General features: G+C 38.3%; 1 protein-coding gene across 16 annotated transcripts in view; it reads left to right on the top strand.

The window, feature by feature from the left end:
* Nucleotides 1-14,302, top strand: part of STS (steroid sulfatase) — a 113,598-nt gene that overhangs the window by 41,022 nt on the left and 58,274 nt on the right. For all 16 annotated transcript variants that reach the window (XM_069770459.1, XM_069770457.1, XM_069770447.1 and 13 more), the window contains one exon: nt 4,147-4,283. In XM_069770459.1, coding sequence (XP_069626560.1) covers nt 4,147-4,283 — 137 coding nt within the window. The remainder of the gene's footprint in view (nt 1-4,146; nt 4,284-14,302) is intronic.

The raw sequence follows: 14,302 nt of genomic DNA, 5'->3' as shown, positions 1-14,302 counted from the left end.
AACACCCTTTCTGGTTTTGATAAGTTGCTCCCAAGTGGTCTGGAGCTCTCTTTTCTGATTCTGTAAAATTTGGAAAATATGAGTTCTGTGGTTTAAGGTGTGTCTTTTTAAAAAAGTAACACAAATATTCATTCATGGATTCAGTCACGCGAGCAAGGATTTTAGCACTGTTAGCGGTCAGAACAGAACAAAATCCAGCTTGTAGGACAAAGTCCTGCTTTTATACAACTAGGCCAAGGTTTACCTTTTCCTTCTGCCGGAACAAGAAGGCTTAATGAAGTGCATTCAGCCAGTCCCACCCCAAAGAGCAATGTCTAATTTGTGATCTAATCGGGAAGTAGAGAGGGAGCCATGGGGAATAAGCGCTGAATGAATTTATCCACTTAGGGGGATATTGAATAGGAAGAATGTTTTTAGTAAAAGGGCTACAGGGAAGGAAAAGTTAGGTTTGCATCTGCCTGCGTCGACACACTGTTACGTACTTGTGCTGAAAATGTATCTTCAGATTATGTACTTCAGCATTTTTGTTTTCTTTCATCTTAACTGCGACTCTGGGGTCCTGTGACTATGTGAAAATGACATATTCATACACATTCAATAAGTATTATTAAATCATAGGTATTTATCCTTATAGGGAGTAATATATTTTACCCCTTTGTCTATTTCAAATAGTTCTTTGCAGGCTGTTTCGGTTTTATGGGTGAATTAGCTGGAATTTATAAGACGTTGGGGATTACAGAAACAATTGTTAACCCAATTTTAACACAGCACAGTGTTTGCCTATCTCAGGCAAAGCCAACTATTTCTGCTTTTATAGTCATTTGCTGTGAATCATAGTACCTTCACTGGTACGGGGGGTGTAGTGGTCTGACAGGTTAAAAATATGTACTTTATGACAGAATGTGAGGATACTTTCACATCTAGCAAAAAAGAAAAAAAAAGTTGTTCAGAAAGATCGTACTTGTACATCATATTAAAGGTTAATTTAGAATTTATTGTGAAAAAGTAGAATGGATCCCTGTGGCGTGTTCCCATCTCCTTTCCAGTACAGAATCATACTTGAAATCTCAGTTTGATGTGACAAATGCAGGCCAACAAATTCAGAGTCCCACCTGTTGCTCTGCTGCAGTGGTCTTAGATTAACATCGATGCACAGAAAAGCAAACAAAATTACCCAGGGAGTTTTCAATGCAGCAAGCATTTAGAGCAAAACTGGAGGAAAAAAAGTTAAAAGACCCATGTCTGAAGCACAAAGTCAGATTAGTTGTAACTTGCTCTCTCACCCACTTTAAAGCTGTGTTTCACAGCTCAAGCCTAAACTGAATCCTTGAGTAATGTACAGACTGCTCACACTAAAAAAGAACCTAGTACTATGTAATGCAGAGGAGTCACCAGCAACGTGATGCTTTTAGATGTTTTCGAGATCAGTTAAACACACATTAAAGAATGTCTTATGTCAGATGTGCGTAACCTCTCTGGCTACTCAGTAAATGGAAAAGACTGTGTGATTCATGTTGGGATTAAAAAAATTTACTCTATTTGAGTAAGTGAATCTCAGATCTTTTGAAACTGAAGTTCCCTGTGTTTGAACTGTGTAAAAGATAGTGGCAATACATTTTTGAAGGAGCTGTTTACTGAAGTGGTTCAGGAGTTAAGCTGTTATTGTCGAATTTCTCTCCTGCCTACTAGCTGATATTGTCATTCTATTTTCAAGGTCACGGTAAGGGTAGTCAGTTATGATTCTCCTCAAAGAGTTTTGGCAGGAGATAAATAGCTGCCTGTGATCTTTTATAGGATATTAATAGGTGAGACACTTCTCCACCTGACAGCGAGCTGTCAATCAGAACCTGTCAATTTGAGTTGCAAAGAAGAGAATGATGTAGTGCCCTTCCATATCAATCATTGATTCGATGACTGTTCGTGAAAGTTAGATCTTTGTGTCAGTTCCATTTCAAAAAAACCCCCAAACAAACCTGAGTTATTATCTCTTGAAAATAACATCTATGGCGGAGGCTTTTGATACTCACTTTTAGCAATACAGGTATACATTTAGAAGTATGCACTACCTCTGTGACAATAGAACAAGGCAATTTGTAGGGAAAGGAAATTGTGCCTACACCATTATAAGTATAAAGTAAATTTTTGTCGTGTTTTACCCTAGAATTTGTATATTACTCTCAATTGAGTGAACTATGTTTAAGGAAAAAGTCAAAGATAATCCCATGCAGTAAAAAATGCAAGTTGTAAAACAGAAATCAGCTGCCTTGCAGAAATGGTCTTTAATGAAAGGTCAGCGTTACATTAATTTACATATTAAATATTTAACTTATAAGTATACATCTTTTTTTACTTGAAGTGCTGATATTTTCAGTCTTTTAAATTGACTCAGAAGTCTAATGTTGTTTGTTGCTACAGTAATGAAAGTTTCTCACAAGCATGACCTCTCAAATAGCAACAAATACAACTTCATGGAAAGTGCATCTTTTATGAAAAATATTGTCTTTATTTTTTTGACTCTGTACTTTATAATACTAATACAGGATACATACAGGATACATGCACAAATATTTGAAGGGAATTCAAATAATTTTGTTTTCCTTTTCCACATGAAAAATGTTCTATTTATTCTGTCATTTTTTTAAAAAAGGAGAAATGTTTTACGAAGAAAAAGTCTCAGTCAGAAACACAATTATAAAGCGAGTAATCTGGATAGAATTTTCCCATTTTGTGGTTAGGTACTGCTGCATATGCCAGTAAAAAAGAAAGCTTTAACCATGCAACTTTTGTAAAAACAGATCCAACCAAGGAGAGAGGAAAAATGGATCAAAAATATACTAGATTAAACCTAGTTATTTTTCCTTAAGAGTAAACTATTGATACCAGATGAATCCCTTTTAATAAAAGACTTCGGTTTCAGGTTCTAAAGGTTAAAATTTTTTTTCATTTTAAAGAAACAGTCTGTGCATGTCTGTATTGTTCTCCCTTCTTTAAAGGGTGGATGAATCAGCTGCATGAGGAAATCTAGTCTCCCTTTGATGTTGATGTGAATCACAGGTATTATCCACCACACACTGGCAAGGGAAAATATGGTAAATAAACCCCCAACTACTCTGTAATTAGCTGTGTGCTTTAAGATGAGATCCAGACAAGTTTTCTGGGTAGTGCTTTTGTGATTCAACTGATACTTAAAATATGCATAATGTACTACAAGTGCTGTTAGAGAGTATAGCAGTAAATTTGGCTGGTAGTGCACAATTTTAAGTAAAGTTCTGTAAATAATGCATAAGGAAAAGTTCTTATTTGAGCTGTGCTTTCACAGCCTGCTGGAACTGATCATAAATATCATGTTGACAGATCACGTGAACGGCAAAATTTACAGAGAGTCTGTTTATTGCCCTCTTTCTTTTGTATCAGTTCAGGAAATAGACTGAAGTCGATGGAGACTGTTCATTACTGTGAGAGGAAAAATCTTTATGTTAGTAGATACTTTGAGATTACTTATTCTTTGGTACAACATACTTGTAGCGTTATGTACTGATCACATGCATACACACACAGAGCACTAAATGACAAGAGATTTGGTCATATGGCTTAGTCCGGGATAAAGAAGGAGGAAAAGTACTAGTATACTTGATTTAACGTAGTTAATGATATTATGGTATGTTTGACCCTGGTCCTCATAATAGTGTAGTTGATCAGCTTCCATATGAATTTGTGAGGAAGGTGATTGTGTTTCACATATATATGTAGTTCTGAAGGTATATTTTTGAACAACAATTGTATTTGGGCCTTTAAATATGTGCTTGTAAAATGAAGAGAGGTGCTTGTAGCCAGAAACTGCTAGGTTCCTGGCTTTAAACAAGTCCTCTTTCAATATATATAGCAAACAGTAATTAGTTAGATTTTGTTGTTTATTTTTGCTTTCAATTCAGTATACAGTTAAGAATGGCATTTTTACTCTGTGTGTGTCTATGTGTTTTCAGGATTACCCCATAATCAGTTACAGTATTCCTTTTCCTCCTTTTTTTTGTTTGTTTGTTTGTTTTGGTTTTGGTTTTGAGCTCTATTGTAGAAAGATTTCTTTGTAGAAATTTTGTTATAAAATATACTAAGGGTTTGGAGTTTTGTTTTGTTTTCTTTTTCCAGGAACACTGATACACCATTTCTTCTTTTCCTGTCTTATCTACATGTCCATACTGCTCTATATGCTTCAAACAATTTCAGAGGAAGGAGCAAGCATGGTTTATATGGGGATGCAGTGGAGGAAATGGACTGGAGTGTAGGTATGTTACATGTGCTTTTAACAGATATGATGGGAATTCATGGAAGACTTACATTCATGTCCACCAAATGCAGACTTCTGCAGTTTGGATGTGTATGGTATATCTGACATACTTGTCCTTTATACTTAGGGGAAAGAAACAGTCATTTAAAAGGCACAATAATCTGAACTCTTGTAATATCTACTTTATGACCAAATTTATTGTGACCTACAAATGCCTGCTCTCTTCTTTGACTATGAACGTAGTCTATAAAGTACGGACTTAGCAGAGATATGGACACCTGTCACGTCCCAATTTCTCAGGATGACGACTCAGGTTTGCTGATTCTCAGGTCAGGATTAAGGCGAAACAACACCAGGGATCCTCTAACTCACAAAACTCAACTTTTATTCACTCACAATAAGAACTGGCATGAAACTATGTCAGTAAACTGTGTAACGTGTGCTAACCATACATCATCAAACATATACTACAGGCCTTGCTTATTTGGGAATCAGTTCAGGGAGGACAATAAGGAGAGCCCTCCCGTTGAGTCCCGAGGTGCAGAGCAGACCCCCTTGCTTTCTAGACTCCTTCTCAGAGAGGAGCCCAGGGGCGGCTGGATCCGCAATTAGTCCCAGACTTGGTCAACGGTTTATGTCTGAAGGGATGAGGTGTAGGAATTACGGAAAAGGAAAAAGAAAGAGAGAAACAAGATAGAGAGAGAGGGAGAGAAAGATTTCAGCGGCCCTGGGTCCAGCATTGGTTCAGTCAGCCGAGGGGTCCGGTTTGGTGGGCACGCGCACCTGGGGTTTCAGTTTGTGTCCTTTTGTCATCCTTGCCCCTCCTTCGGGCAGGCACTCGAACTCATTAGGCTAATTAGGTGTCATGAGCTGTTTGTGAGCCTTTGGGACTTGGGAGTCGTTTGGGGAGTACCTTCCCCTTCCCTGCTTCTTTTCACCTGGGGTTCCTTGCTAGGCAGTTCCTTGTTATGCAGAGTTCGTTGTTAAGCAGAACTTGCCCCACCACAATGTTTGAGACATGAACTCTTTGAGTCCCTCACAACACCATACTGTGGACATTTGAAGAGGAGTAGTTAAATCCAACCCTGTGAGCTTCTGGGTACCATCTGGCCTCTGCAGGTTGTCCTCATACAGCAATATACTAATTCAAAAAGTAACCACATGATATAAAAATATTTTCAAATAAAGTGACTACAATGTGCATTGTTGGCAAAAGTAATTTGCTGATTATTTTAGTGAGTTCTCCGAATTAGTGAAATCACTCCGGTGAGGTCTACTTCTGTTCATGAAGAATAGTCAAAGCCAAACAATTTGCCCTTCAGAGCCTTCCATTCTCTCTGAGGCTGGAGAGCAGTTGATCATTACATCTTTCAACAGGCTTCTGGTATCTCTAGATGTGTTGGAGTGACTCTGATTCCAGAGATAATCACCTGTGAAAACAACTAACAGTTCTTATTTGAAAATAATCATATTGGAGAATAGCAGTACTAGGAGCTAAAGATGAGCTTACATTCCTCCTTCCTGTGTACCCCAAGTCGATTCTGTTCTCAGTACAACTCAGTGCAAACTGGCTTTCTTAAAGAAAATGTTGCTTCCTTATGAAGTTGCTATAAGCAGATATTCAGCTTTGGCGCATACATATTTTTAAACTATGTAAGCATGTGCAATTAAACATCATGTAAGTTTCTTTGCATATTTTGCATCAAGAAGACTAGTTTCAGAAGCTACAGGACAAAAGGCAGCACAGCACATTTAGTGTTATGTAATGTATTTAGTGCAGTATTTGCAAAAATGGGGAAAAGCCTTGTGGGAAATTGTGATACACTTAGGAAGGGTTTTCAACGTGGGAGATAACAGAAGAAAACCTCCTTTGTAAATCAGGTTTTGTAAAGAGAGAGTGGCTTTCATTCCGGTTGTATTACACCCTGAATCTTTATCACTTCTGTTAGTGGCCACCAGCAGTTGGTCAATCAAGTGCTTGCATTAGATAAAAGTATGCATGTGTTGTCACATCTGTTTGCGTCCACATTGTAGTAAGCTACTGAACATTAGCTGGCCTTACTGTCTGTGTTTGATTTTACTGTTTCTTTTTCTGTTCCATGATATTTAGCTTATTCCAGCCTAACTGATCATTTGCTGTTGCCATTGCATTTTGCTCCCTCCTTCAGGAGAGTGGCTTCAGGGTTTAAACAAGTTGGAAACCAAGGCAGCGACATGCTGCTGTTTCAGGCTATTTAACGATGCAGAGGTGGTAACAGATTAAAAACCACTGCTGGATGACCACAGGCTCTTAGGAGATGTGTCAAACAAACCAAACTGTAGGTCAGAAGCATATCATTAAAAAAGCTTGGGATAAATCAGAGGTACAAATTTAGTGGTGATAACAGGAATTTCGAACAAACTCGGAGGAGATACACAAGTTTCCTCATGTATTGTCCTTTACAGTTCATTAGAGGAGCGTCAGGGGCAGTGGAGCTAGCTTAATCAGCAGACAGATCTTTGTCTGTCATTTACTAGTATACAAGCATCAAATTTTGTTTCAGCTGGGGATCTGGTTACTTGGTTTTGCTTATGTCTTGTAAAACTCCTCTGTTGACAGATGGCATATTTGCTCCAGGAGGTAGAAAATGTGTTTAGTTCCTCCGTTACTTTCTTCTCCATTATTAGAATGATGGAAAAAAGTTAAAGGCTGGCATTTCCAAAGGAGGCTGAAGGAATAATATAGCTTCTTTTTCTTTTTTCCCAGTTGAAGGGAGTACTTATTTCCATTAACCTCCACTGAAAGTTCCAGTCTTATTGCGTCAACTATGTCAGACAAAGTAGATTTATTCACTGTACTGCTGATGTCAGTAACGAGTATTTTCTGGGAATGCCTCTGAAAATGTTACAGAAGAAAAGTCAAACAAAACTGTCTGGAAAAGCTGAAAAAGTGAAAACTATAAGCTTTCCACACAGGGAGGTTTTATCATTCACTAGACAGAAATCGGGATTTATGCATAGATGAATGTAACATGCAAAAGCAATAAGAACAAAATAGCCCAGATATAACAGTATGCTGCAAAACCTTCTGATTAAAGACAACACAAGCATAGGAAGTAAAAATGAATGCATGGAAAACTGCATTATAGTACAACATCAGAAGTGTTTGGCATCTGGTAGGAAAAGAAACACCAACTTCAACTCAGTTCTAAAAGAAACTTACAATGTGTTTTCTGCTGACTGGGAAATACTGTGCTTAAAGCCTTGTGGATGACTGCAAAAAAAAAAAAAAAAAAAAGAGTAGAAGAGAAGTCACAAGTAGAAGTTAGGACTGTCAGGTACCAGTAAGGAAAAAGTTGTATCAAGATTGGACCATGAAATGCAAATGAAATATTGTTCCTGGCCTGAGAGATCAGCTGGAATCAGAAAGAAGATTGTAGCTGCCATTTTTAAGAGAAAAACCAACAGCTTTTCTAGTTAGACAGAGAAGTCCACTCAGACTGAGAATTCTAAATAAAAGACAATTCCATTTTCATTTGTTTATTTATTGAGAATCAATTACCTAACTGGATAATAATTCAATTACAAGGCAATCTCCATGCTAGGAGGAGAAAAAACTGTAAGACATATGAATAAAATACTCCTTTGAATATTTCATGTTTGTGGCTTCTTAAACCAATACTGAAGAGTATGATTACAGTCCATGTCAAAAATACGAAATACAAAGTCTCTGGATAAGCTTTGGGACCATGTATGTCTACTGTTTTTGCATACTGACGTGTTTAAAGCATTCACAGTTACAATGTCACTGCATGTGACATGCCTTAGAGAGTTATTCTCTGGCTAATAACATTAATTTGCTTTCAGTGTAGGCTAAGCACCTTATTAATGCTATTAATTATAGTTCATATGAGAGCAGATGAAATAATCTTACAGTCTAAAAATGGAAAAAGAAATGATGAATGAATGAATGAATGCAATATTATCCTTTTCTTCCTTCCTCCCTTCTTCCCTTCCTTCATTCCTGATTGAGTATAGGAAGAGAAATGGATATGTTCAGAAATTGTTTTTGATGTAAATTGCATTACACTAATTTAATCCAAAACAGATCACTGCAAAGAGTTTTGGAGCCCCCTGTAGACTTGCATGCGATCTGTGTAAAGGCACACTAATTCAACACCACTTTTGCAAATGGCTGTTTATTGTTCTGTTAGCAGTAGCAAAACTACGTATCAGTTCTTAATCCTTCGTGGAACAATCACAAGTGAATGGCTTAAGTGTAGAAAAGTCTCAGGAATTATAGTCTGGCACAAGCCAGGTAACTGTAGAGTGGGGGCCTTGTCTGGATATCTTTATTATGTGAATTCCCTGCAAGCTGAAAAAAACTTAACTGCCTCTCTGCCATGATCTTTTGACCTGTCTTAGGATCAAGTCGTGGCAAGAAAATATTACCATCCTGTGATGTTAATTAGAAGAAAAGGAGTGGAAATAAATCCCAATGCATCTTACATGTAACTTGTGTTTGAAATATCTTAAAAAGGTTTGGTAGAGTTATATATGAAGAGAGTAGCTCTATCTCCCTAGTACAAGAGGGATATGGAGCTACTGGACAGTGTCCAGCAAAGGGTCATGAAGGTGATTAAGGGACTGGAGCATCTCTCCTGTGAGGAAAGGCTGGGACGGCTGGGACTAGAGCTCTGTTCAGCCTGGAGAAGAGAAGGCTGAGGGAGGATCTTATCAATGTATAGAAATACCTAAAGGGAGGGTGCAAAAAAGATGGGGACAGGCTCTTCTCATTGGTACCCAGTGACAAGAAGCAATGGGCACAAACAGAAACACAGGAGGTTCCCTCGGAAAATCAGTGTCGTGGTTTAACCCCAGCCAGCAACCAAGCACCACGCAGCTGCTCACTCACTCACCCCCACCCAGTGGGATGGAGAGAATCAGGAAAAAAAGTAAAACTCATGGGTTGAGATAAGAACAGTTTAATAGAACAGAAAAGTAGAAACTAATAATGATAACACTATAAAATGACAATAGTAGTACTAAAAGGATTGGAATACACAAGTGACGCACAGTGCAATTGCTCATCACCTGCTGATTGATGCCCCATTAGTCCCCGAGCGGCGATCCCCCCTCCCACCACTCCCCCCAGTTTATATACTGGGCATGACGTCACATGGTATGGAATACCCCTTTGGCCAGTTTGGGTCAGCTGTCCTGGCTGTGTCCCCTCCCAACTCCTTGTGCCCCTCCAGCCTTCTTGCTGGCTGGGCAGGAGAAGCTGAAAAATCCTTGACTTAGTCTAAACTCTGCTTAGCAACACCTGAAAACATCAGCATGTTATCAACATTCTTCTCATACTGAACCAAAAAAATAGCACTGTACCAGCTACTAGAAAGAAAATTAACTCTAACCCAGCTGAAAACAGGACAATCAGGAAAAACGTTTTTACCCTGAGGGTGACTGAGCACTGGTACAGGTCGCCCAGACAGGTGGTGGAATCTCCTTTCTTGGAGATACTCAAAAGCCATCTGGACATGGTCCTGGGCTCCAAGTGTGCTTGGACAAGGTGACCTCCAGAGGTCCCTTCCAACCTCAACGATTCTGTGATCCTGTGAGATGCTGAAGAAAAAAAAGCTATTCACTAAAGTCAGTTCATATTTTAAAACAATCAGACATAACCTTTAAGAGTTAGCCTAGAGGAACCAAGGAACTCTTCACTGAAGCAAACAGAAGCAAGATACTCTCAGGATACACTCCTCCTCTCTTGTGAGACCCCACCTGGGTAGTACATCTAGCTCCAGGGTTCCCAGCACAAGAAGGACATGGACCTGCTTGAGCAGGTCCAGAGGAGGAACACAAAAACAGTCAGAGGGCTGGAACACCTCTCCTGTGAGGAAAGGCTGAGGCAGCTAGGATTGTTCATCCTGGGGAAGAGAAGGCTCCAGGGGGACCTTTCTGCAGCCTTTCAATATACAAGAGGGGGCTTATAAGAAAGTTGGAGAGAGACTTTTTACCAGGGCCTGTAGCGACAGGACAAGGGGCAGTGGTTTTAAACAGCTAGAGGGGGTACATTTAGATTTGACGTAAAGAAGAAATTGTTTACAATGAGGGTGGTGAGACACTGGACCAGTTTGCCCAGCGAAGCTGTGGATGCCCCATCCCTGGCAGTGTTCAAGGCCAGGTTGGATGGGGCTTAGAGCAACCTGGTCTAGTGGAAGGTGTCCCTGCTCATTGCAGGGGGGTTGGACTAGATGATGTTTGAGGGTCCCTTCCTACCCAAATCATTCCGTGATTCGGTGTTGCTACAGTGATGACAAATTTTGAGGATGCTAATGATATCTGTAATAGGTTTTCCAGTGCCTAACCTTTTTTAACTGAAAGTAGTTATGTAATTAAAATCTTGGATATCTGAATAAATTGAACCTTACCTGAGGAACATTTATGACTTGTCAAAGCATTTGTCATACTCTGCTAAACAACTCTCTGGGGCAATATGTGGCAATATGGGCCTATAATGAAACATGGCAAGACTGAAGTAAAGTATACTTCATTGAGAAAGGCCAGCTAGGGTACAATCTAGTAGGACTAACTGAAAATCAGACCACTTTTCACACTATTTTTCTTTAATTCATCTGTTGTCATGATTAAGAATCATCTATAAATGTGTTATGTTCACACAGCACTTTCAAAGAGGAAGTGAAGGGCAAAAGCTCCACCAAGTCAACGCCAGATCTTTGTGGAAACATCTAATTTACTTGTTCCATAATTAGATTTTCCAGTGTTGTTAAAGAGATTATATCAATACGTATGTGCAGGATTATACTGTGGCTTTTAATTCCAACAGTGCCCAGTCGTGAGATGATAACAACTAAATGCTTATATGCCTTTTATCTGATGAATGTGTGCATGTTTAAATAGATAATAGGCAATGTATGTGGATTGATGACGTCCTCTGCTTTTAACTTCTGTTCAACTCTGGAGTGATGTGAGCCAAAGGTCTAAGTGGAAATCATTACAATTTAATAGGAACCATTTTTATTGACCCCTGTGGCTTTTTTCTCTGTTTTAGTAATAGATGTACCACTGCTCTAGTAATAGATGGAAAGAATGTTTTCAGAAACAAAACAAAAGCTACTTTTGGAAAATTGTAAAATATTTAGGAGACAGAAAACTGAACTGTGCCCACAAGGCTTTTAGTAAAATTCTTGCTCTGGTGAAGGTATCATAGTCTAAAGCATTCACAAAACAAAAAGAAGGGTCTAAATGTTACGGGCAAAGAATTCTTGAGGTTCTGAAGCATGTTACAGTCCAATTTTTCAGTTCTTATATGCTTTCATAATAGCATGTGATCTGCCTTCAATTTCTTAACAGAAGCATTTTCTTTCTTATTTTAAAATAATTATTTTAAACTTACAAGCCTATCAGCTCTTAAACTTGACTTACTATTTTTAATTACAAAGTAATTAAAATATAATTTTAATATTTATTTCAAGTTATTCTGCCCTAAAATTGTATTCCTAGATGTTTTGGGTTTTTTTAATGTTCTTTCCTATATTGAGCAGTAACTGTTCTTCTGGTAAACAGCATAGTATTGGTAAGTTTCGTCTGAAATCTGTCTCTTCTTCTACATATAATTGTTAGTGGCTGTTATGGTAAATTCTTACATTTTTCTTTTACTTTACATTGTTTGTATGCTTTCAGCCTCTATTTAGAATCCTACTCTATTAGGATCAATCTAAAAATGTACCCCAAATCTTCTGAGAATTCTGAATTATGCTAAAAATCAAAATAATCATTATTAATGTGAAAGGGAAAAAATTCCTATTGCTTTGAGAAAAAAATGAATGAGCTATCCTTAATATTTTTTTTCCCAGAAAAAAATCTTGTTTGCAAAGATAAGCCTAATTTATCATGGCTTTTCACCTGATGTAGTCATTTGTAACAGCGCAAAGTCGATTTAAAATATGAGCGAAGCAGAATGATGCTATGTTATCAGAAGTGGTGGATAAGCAGGCTTGTTTTATCCAGCTGTTGTGAATGTGACATGAATTTAGCTGAGCCTGAAAACATAAAGATGGAACTAAAAATCTGGAGAGTGATGCCTGATGCTAATGGTGCTTTCCTTGACCTTGCTTTCCTGAACTTATACCAGTATACATCTCAAGTGTAGAAGGTTTATTTTTAAGCTTTTTGTTATCATTAAAGATGTTCAGCAGGCATCTCTTAGGAAGAAGGTACTCAGCCAATACAGGCACTCTGTGGCTAGAACAGCAATTTCCCACCCTGTTCTGCCATCCTGCTCTTACCCTAACGTTAAGAGACTTTCTTCAGCTAAGGCAGTAGTTAAGCTCTTAAAGCACATTCACTCCTTAGGTCAGATCTGGGAAAATTGTCAATAAGGGTGCAGATTAAAGATATTTGTGGTTCTGCCTTTTATGATGTGGATGCTTTCCAGTTACGATCTGGGCTAAACCCCAAACTCATTTCATATGTCACTAAGCAGCAATGACTTTCAGTCACTACTGAACAGGACTGAATTTAAGAGGTGACTAAGTGATGGAAGACTCCCATTTCCACTATGATAAGCCTCCTGAGCTACCTAATCCTCCTTAAGTACAGTTTCCTTTTTCTATATTACATCTTTGTACACAGCAAAGCTCTTTCTTAGAACATTATTTACAGGATTACAAAGCACATCTTAAGCAGCCATTCCTATAGCATTTTTTTAATCAGTCAAGTTTAAATAATGTCTTAGTAATGCACATTCCATGATGGAAAACTTCAGTGTAATGCAGCTTGTGGTAGTAGTGCTGGGTTGTTCAAAATTTGCTGCCAGCTGCTGAACAGATTTCATTTGCATCCGATATTGCAGGAGTTAAATTGTCAGCACAGAATGTGTTAGTGCATTGTGCATTTTACTTTACAAAAATGTAATATAACTTTCAAAATTTTAAAGGCTTTCTATTAGTTATAAACCTCTGAAAATTGAGTCTAATACAAAACCAGTGAAATGACATTTAACATTGTGATCAAAATGCTCTAATCAGTGAAAAGATTAGCATTGCTCTTGAGACAAGCTAATTTCCATTAGTAGGAGAAAGGTCAAAGCTTGTTTTAGATAAGCTAGGGATACGAGAATCCCAACGACTCTCCAAGCAATGAGGATAGGAAGTTCTCTAATGAAATGTACTACCAACCTTTTGTCTAACTTTTGCCCCTAAAGTTTAATTTCACATATAAATGGTATGGTTAGATTTTGCTCTTTGCTTGAGGTGGGTGGGGAAAGTCATTATCAGTGGGATTAAGAACACAGTAAAGATTTAAGCCAAAATTGACCTGCAGGAATACAGTGATGTCTATATATCCTTGGATCAAAGTTGCAACAATGAAACTGAATGGGGCTAACTTTATCCAAATTGTAGACAATCTCCAAAATACAGACTGGGAAAACAGTTTAAAGGAAGCTACTAAAGATTTTGCTGGTGGAGTGCCTCTGCATAGCAACCTTTTTGGTACAGATACTGTGAAGCTAAGAGAAATTACATTTGCCCTGTCCCAAAGAAACTCTACAGGAATTCAGTAAGTCAGTTGCCCAGAACAAGGGATCAGGATAGCAAACTTGCTTTGGCAACAGTGTCCCTGTTGTGAACCTGAAACCTTCAGCACTGACTTATGAACATGATTTTGCCATCCTTTTTCTTCAGCACTTGGACACTAAAAGCAGTATCTGTCTAAGTATTTATAGAGCTTGTAATCATGGTTTTAAGAAAGGATGCAACTGAGCTAGGGGGTGAAAGATGTTGGTGGCAGGAGTTGTATCTCTATGAAAGAAGTCTAAACGTGAAACAGAGGAGCAGAGAAACTAAAGATGTTAAGCATTTTTAATCTGGGCATTTAAAACTTCCCACCTGACATGGTTTAACCCCAGCCGGTAACTAAGCACCACGCAGCCACTCACTCACTCCTCCCCACCCAGTGGGATGGGGGAGAGAATTGAGGGGAAAAAAAAAAAAGTAAAACTCATGGCTTGAG

The sequence above is a fragment of the Haliaeetus albicilla genome, chromosome 25 (genome assembly GCF_947461875.1).
Source record: "Haliaeetus albicilla chromosome 25, bHalAlb1.1, whole genome shotgun sequence".
In the NCBI taxonomy this organism is placed as follows: Eukaryota; Metazoa; Chordata; class Aves; order Accipitriformes; family Accipitridae; genus Haliaeetus; species Haliaeetus albicilla.
This window is presented reverse-complemented; position numbering and strand designations above follow the sequence as displayed.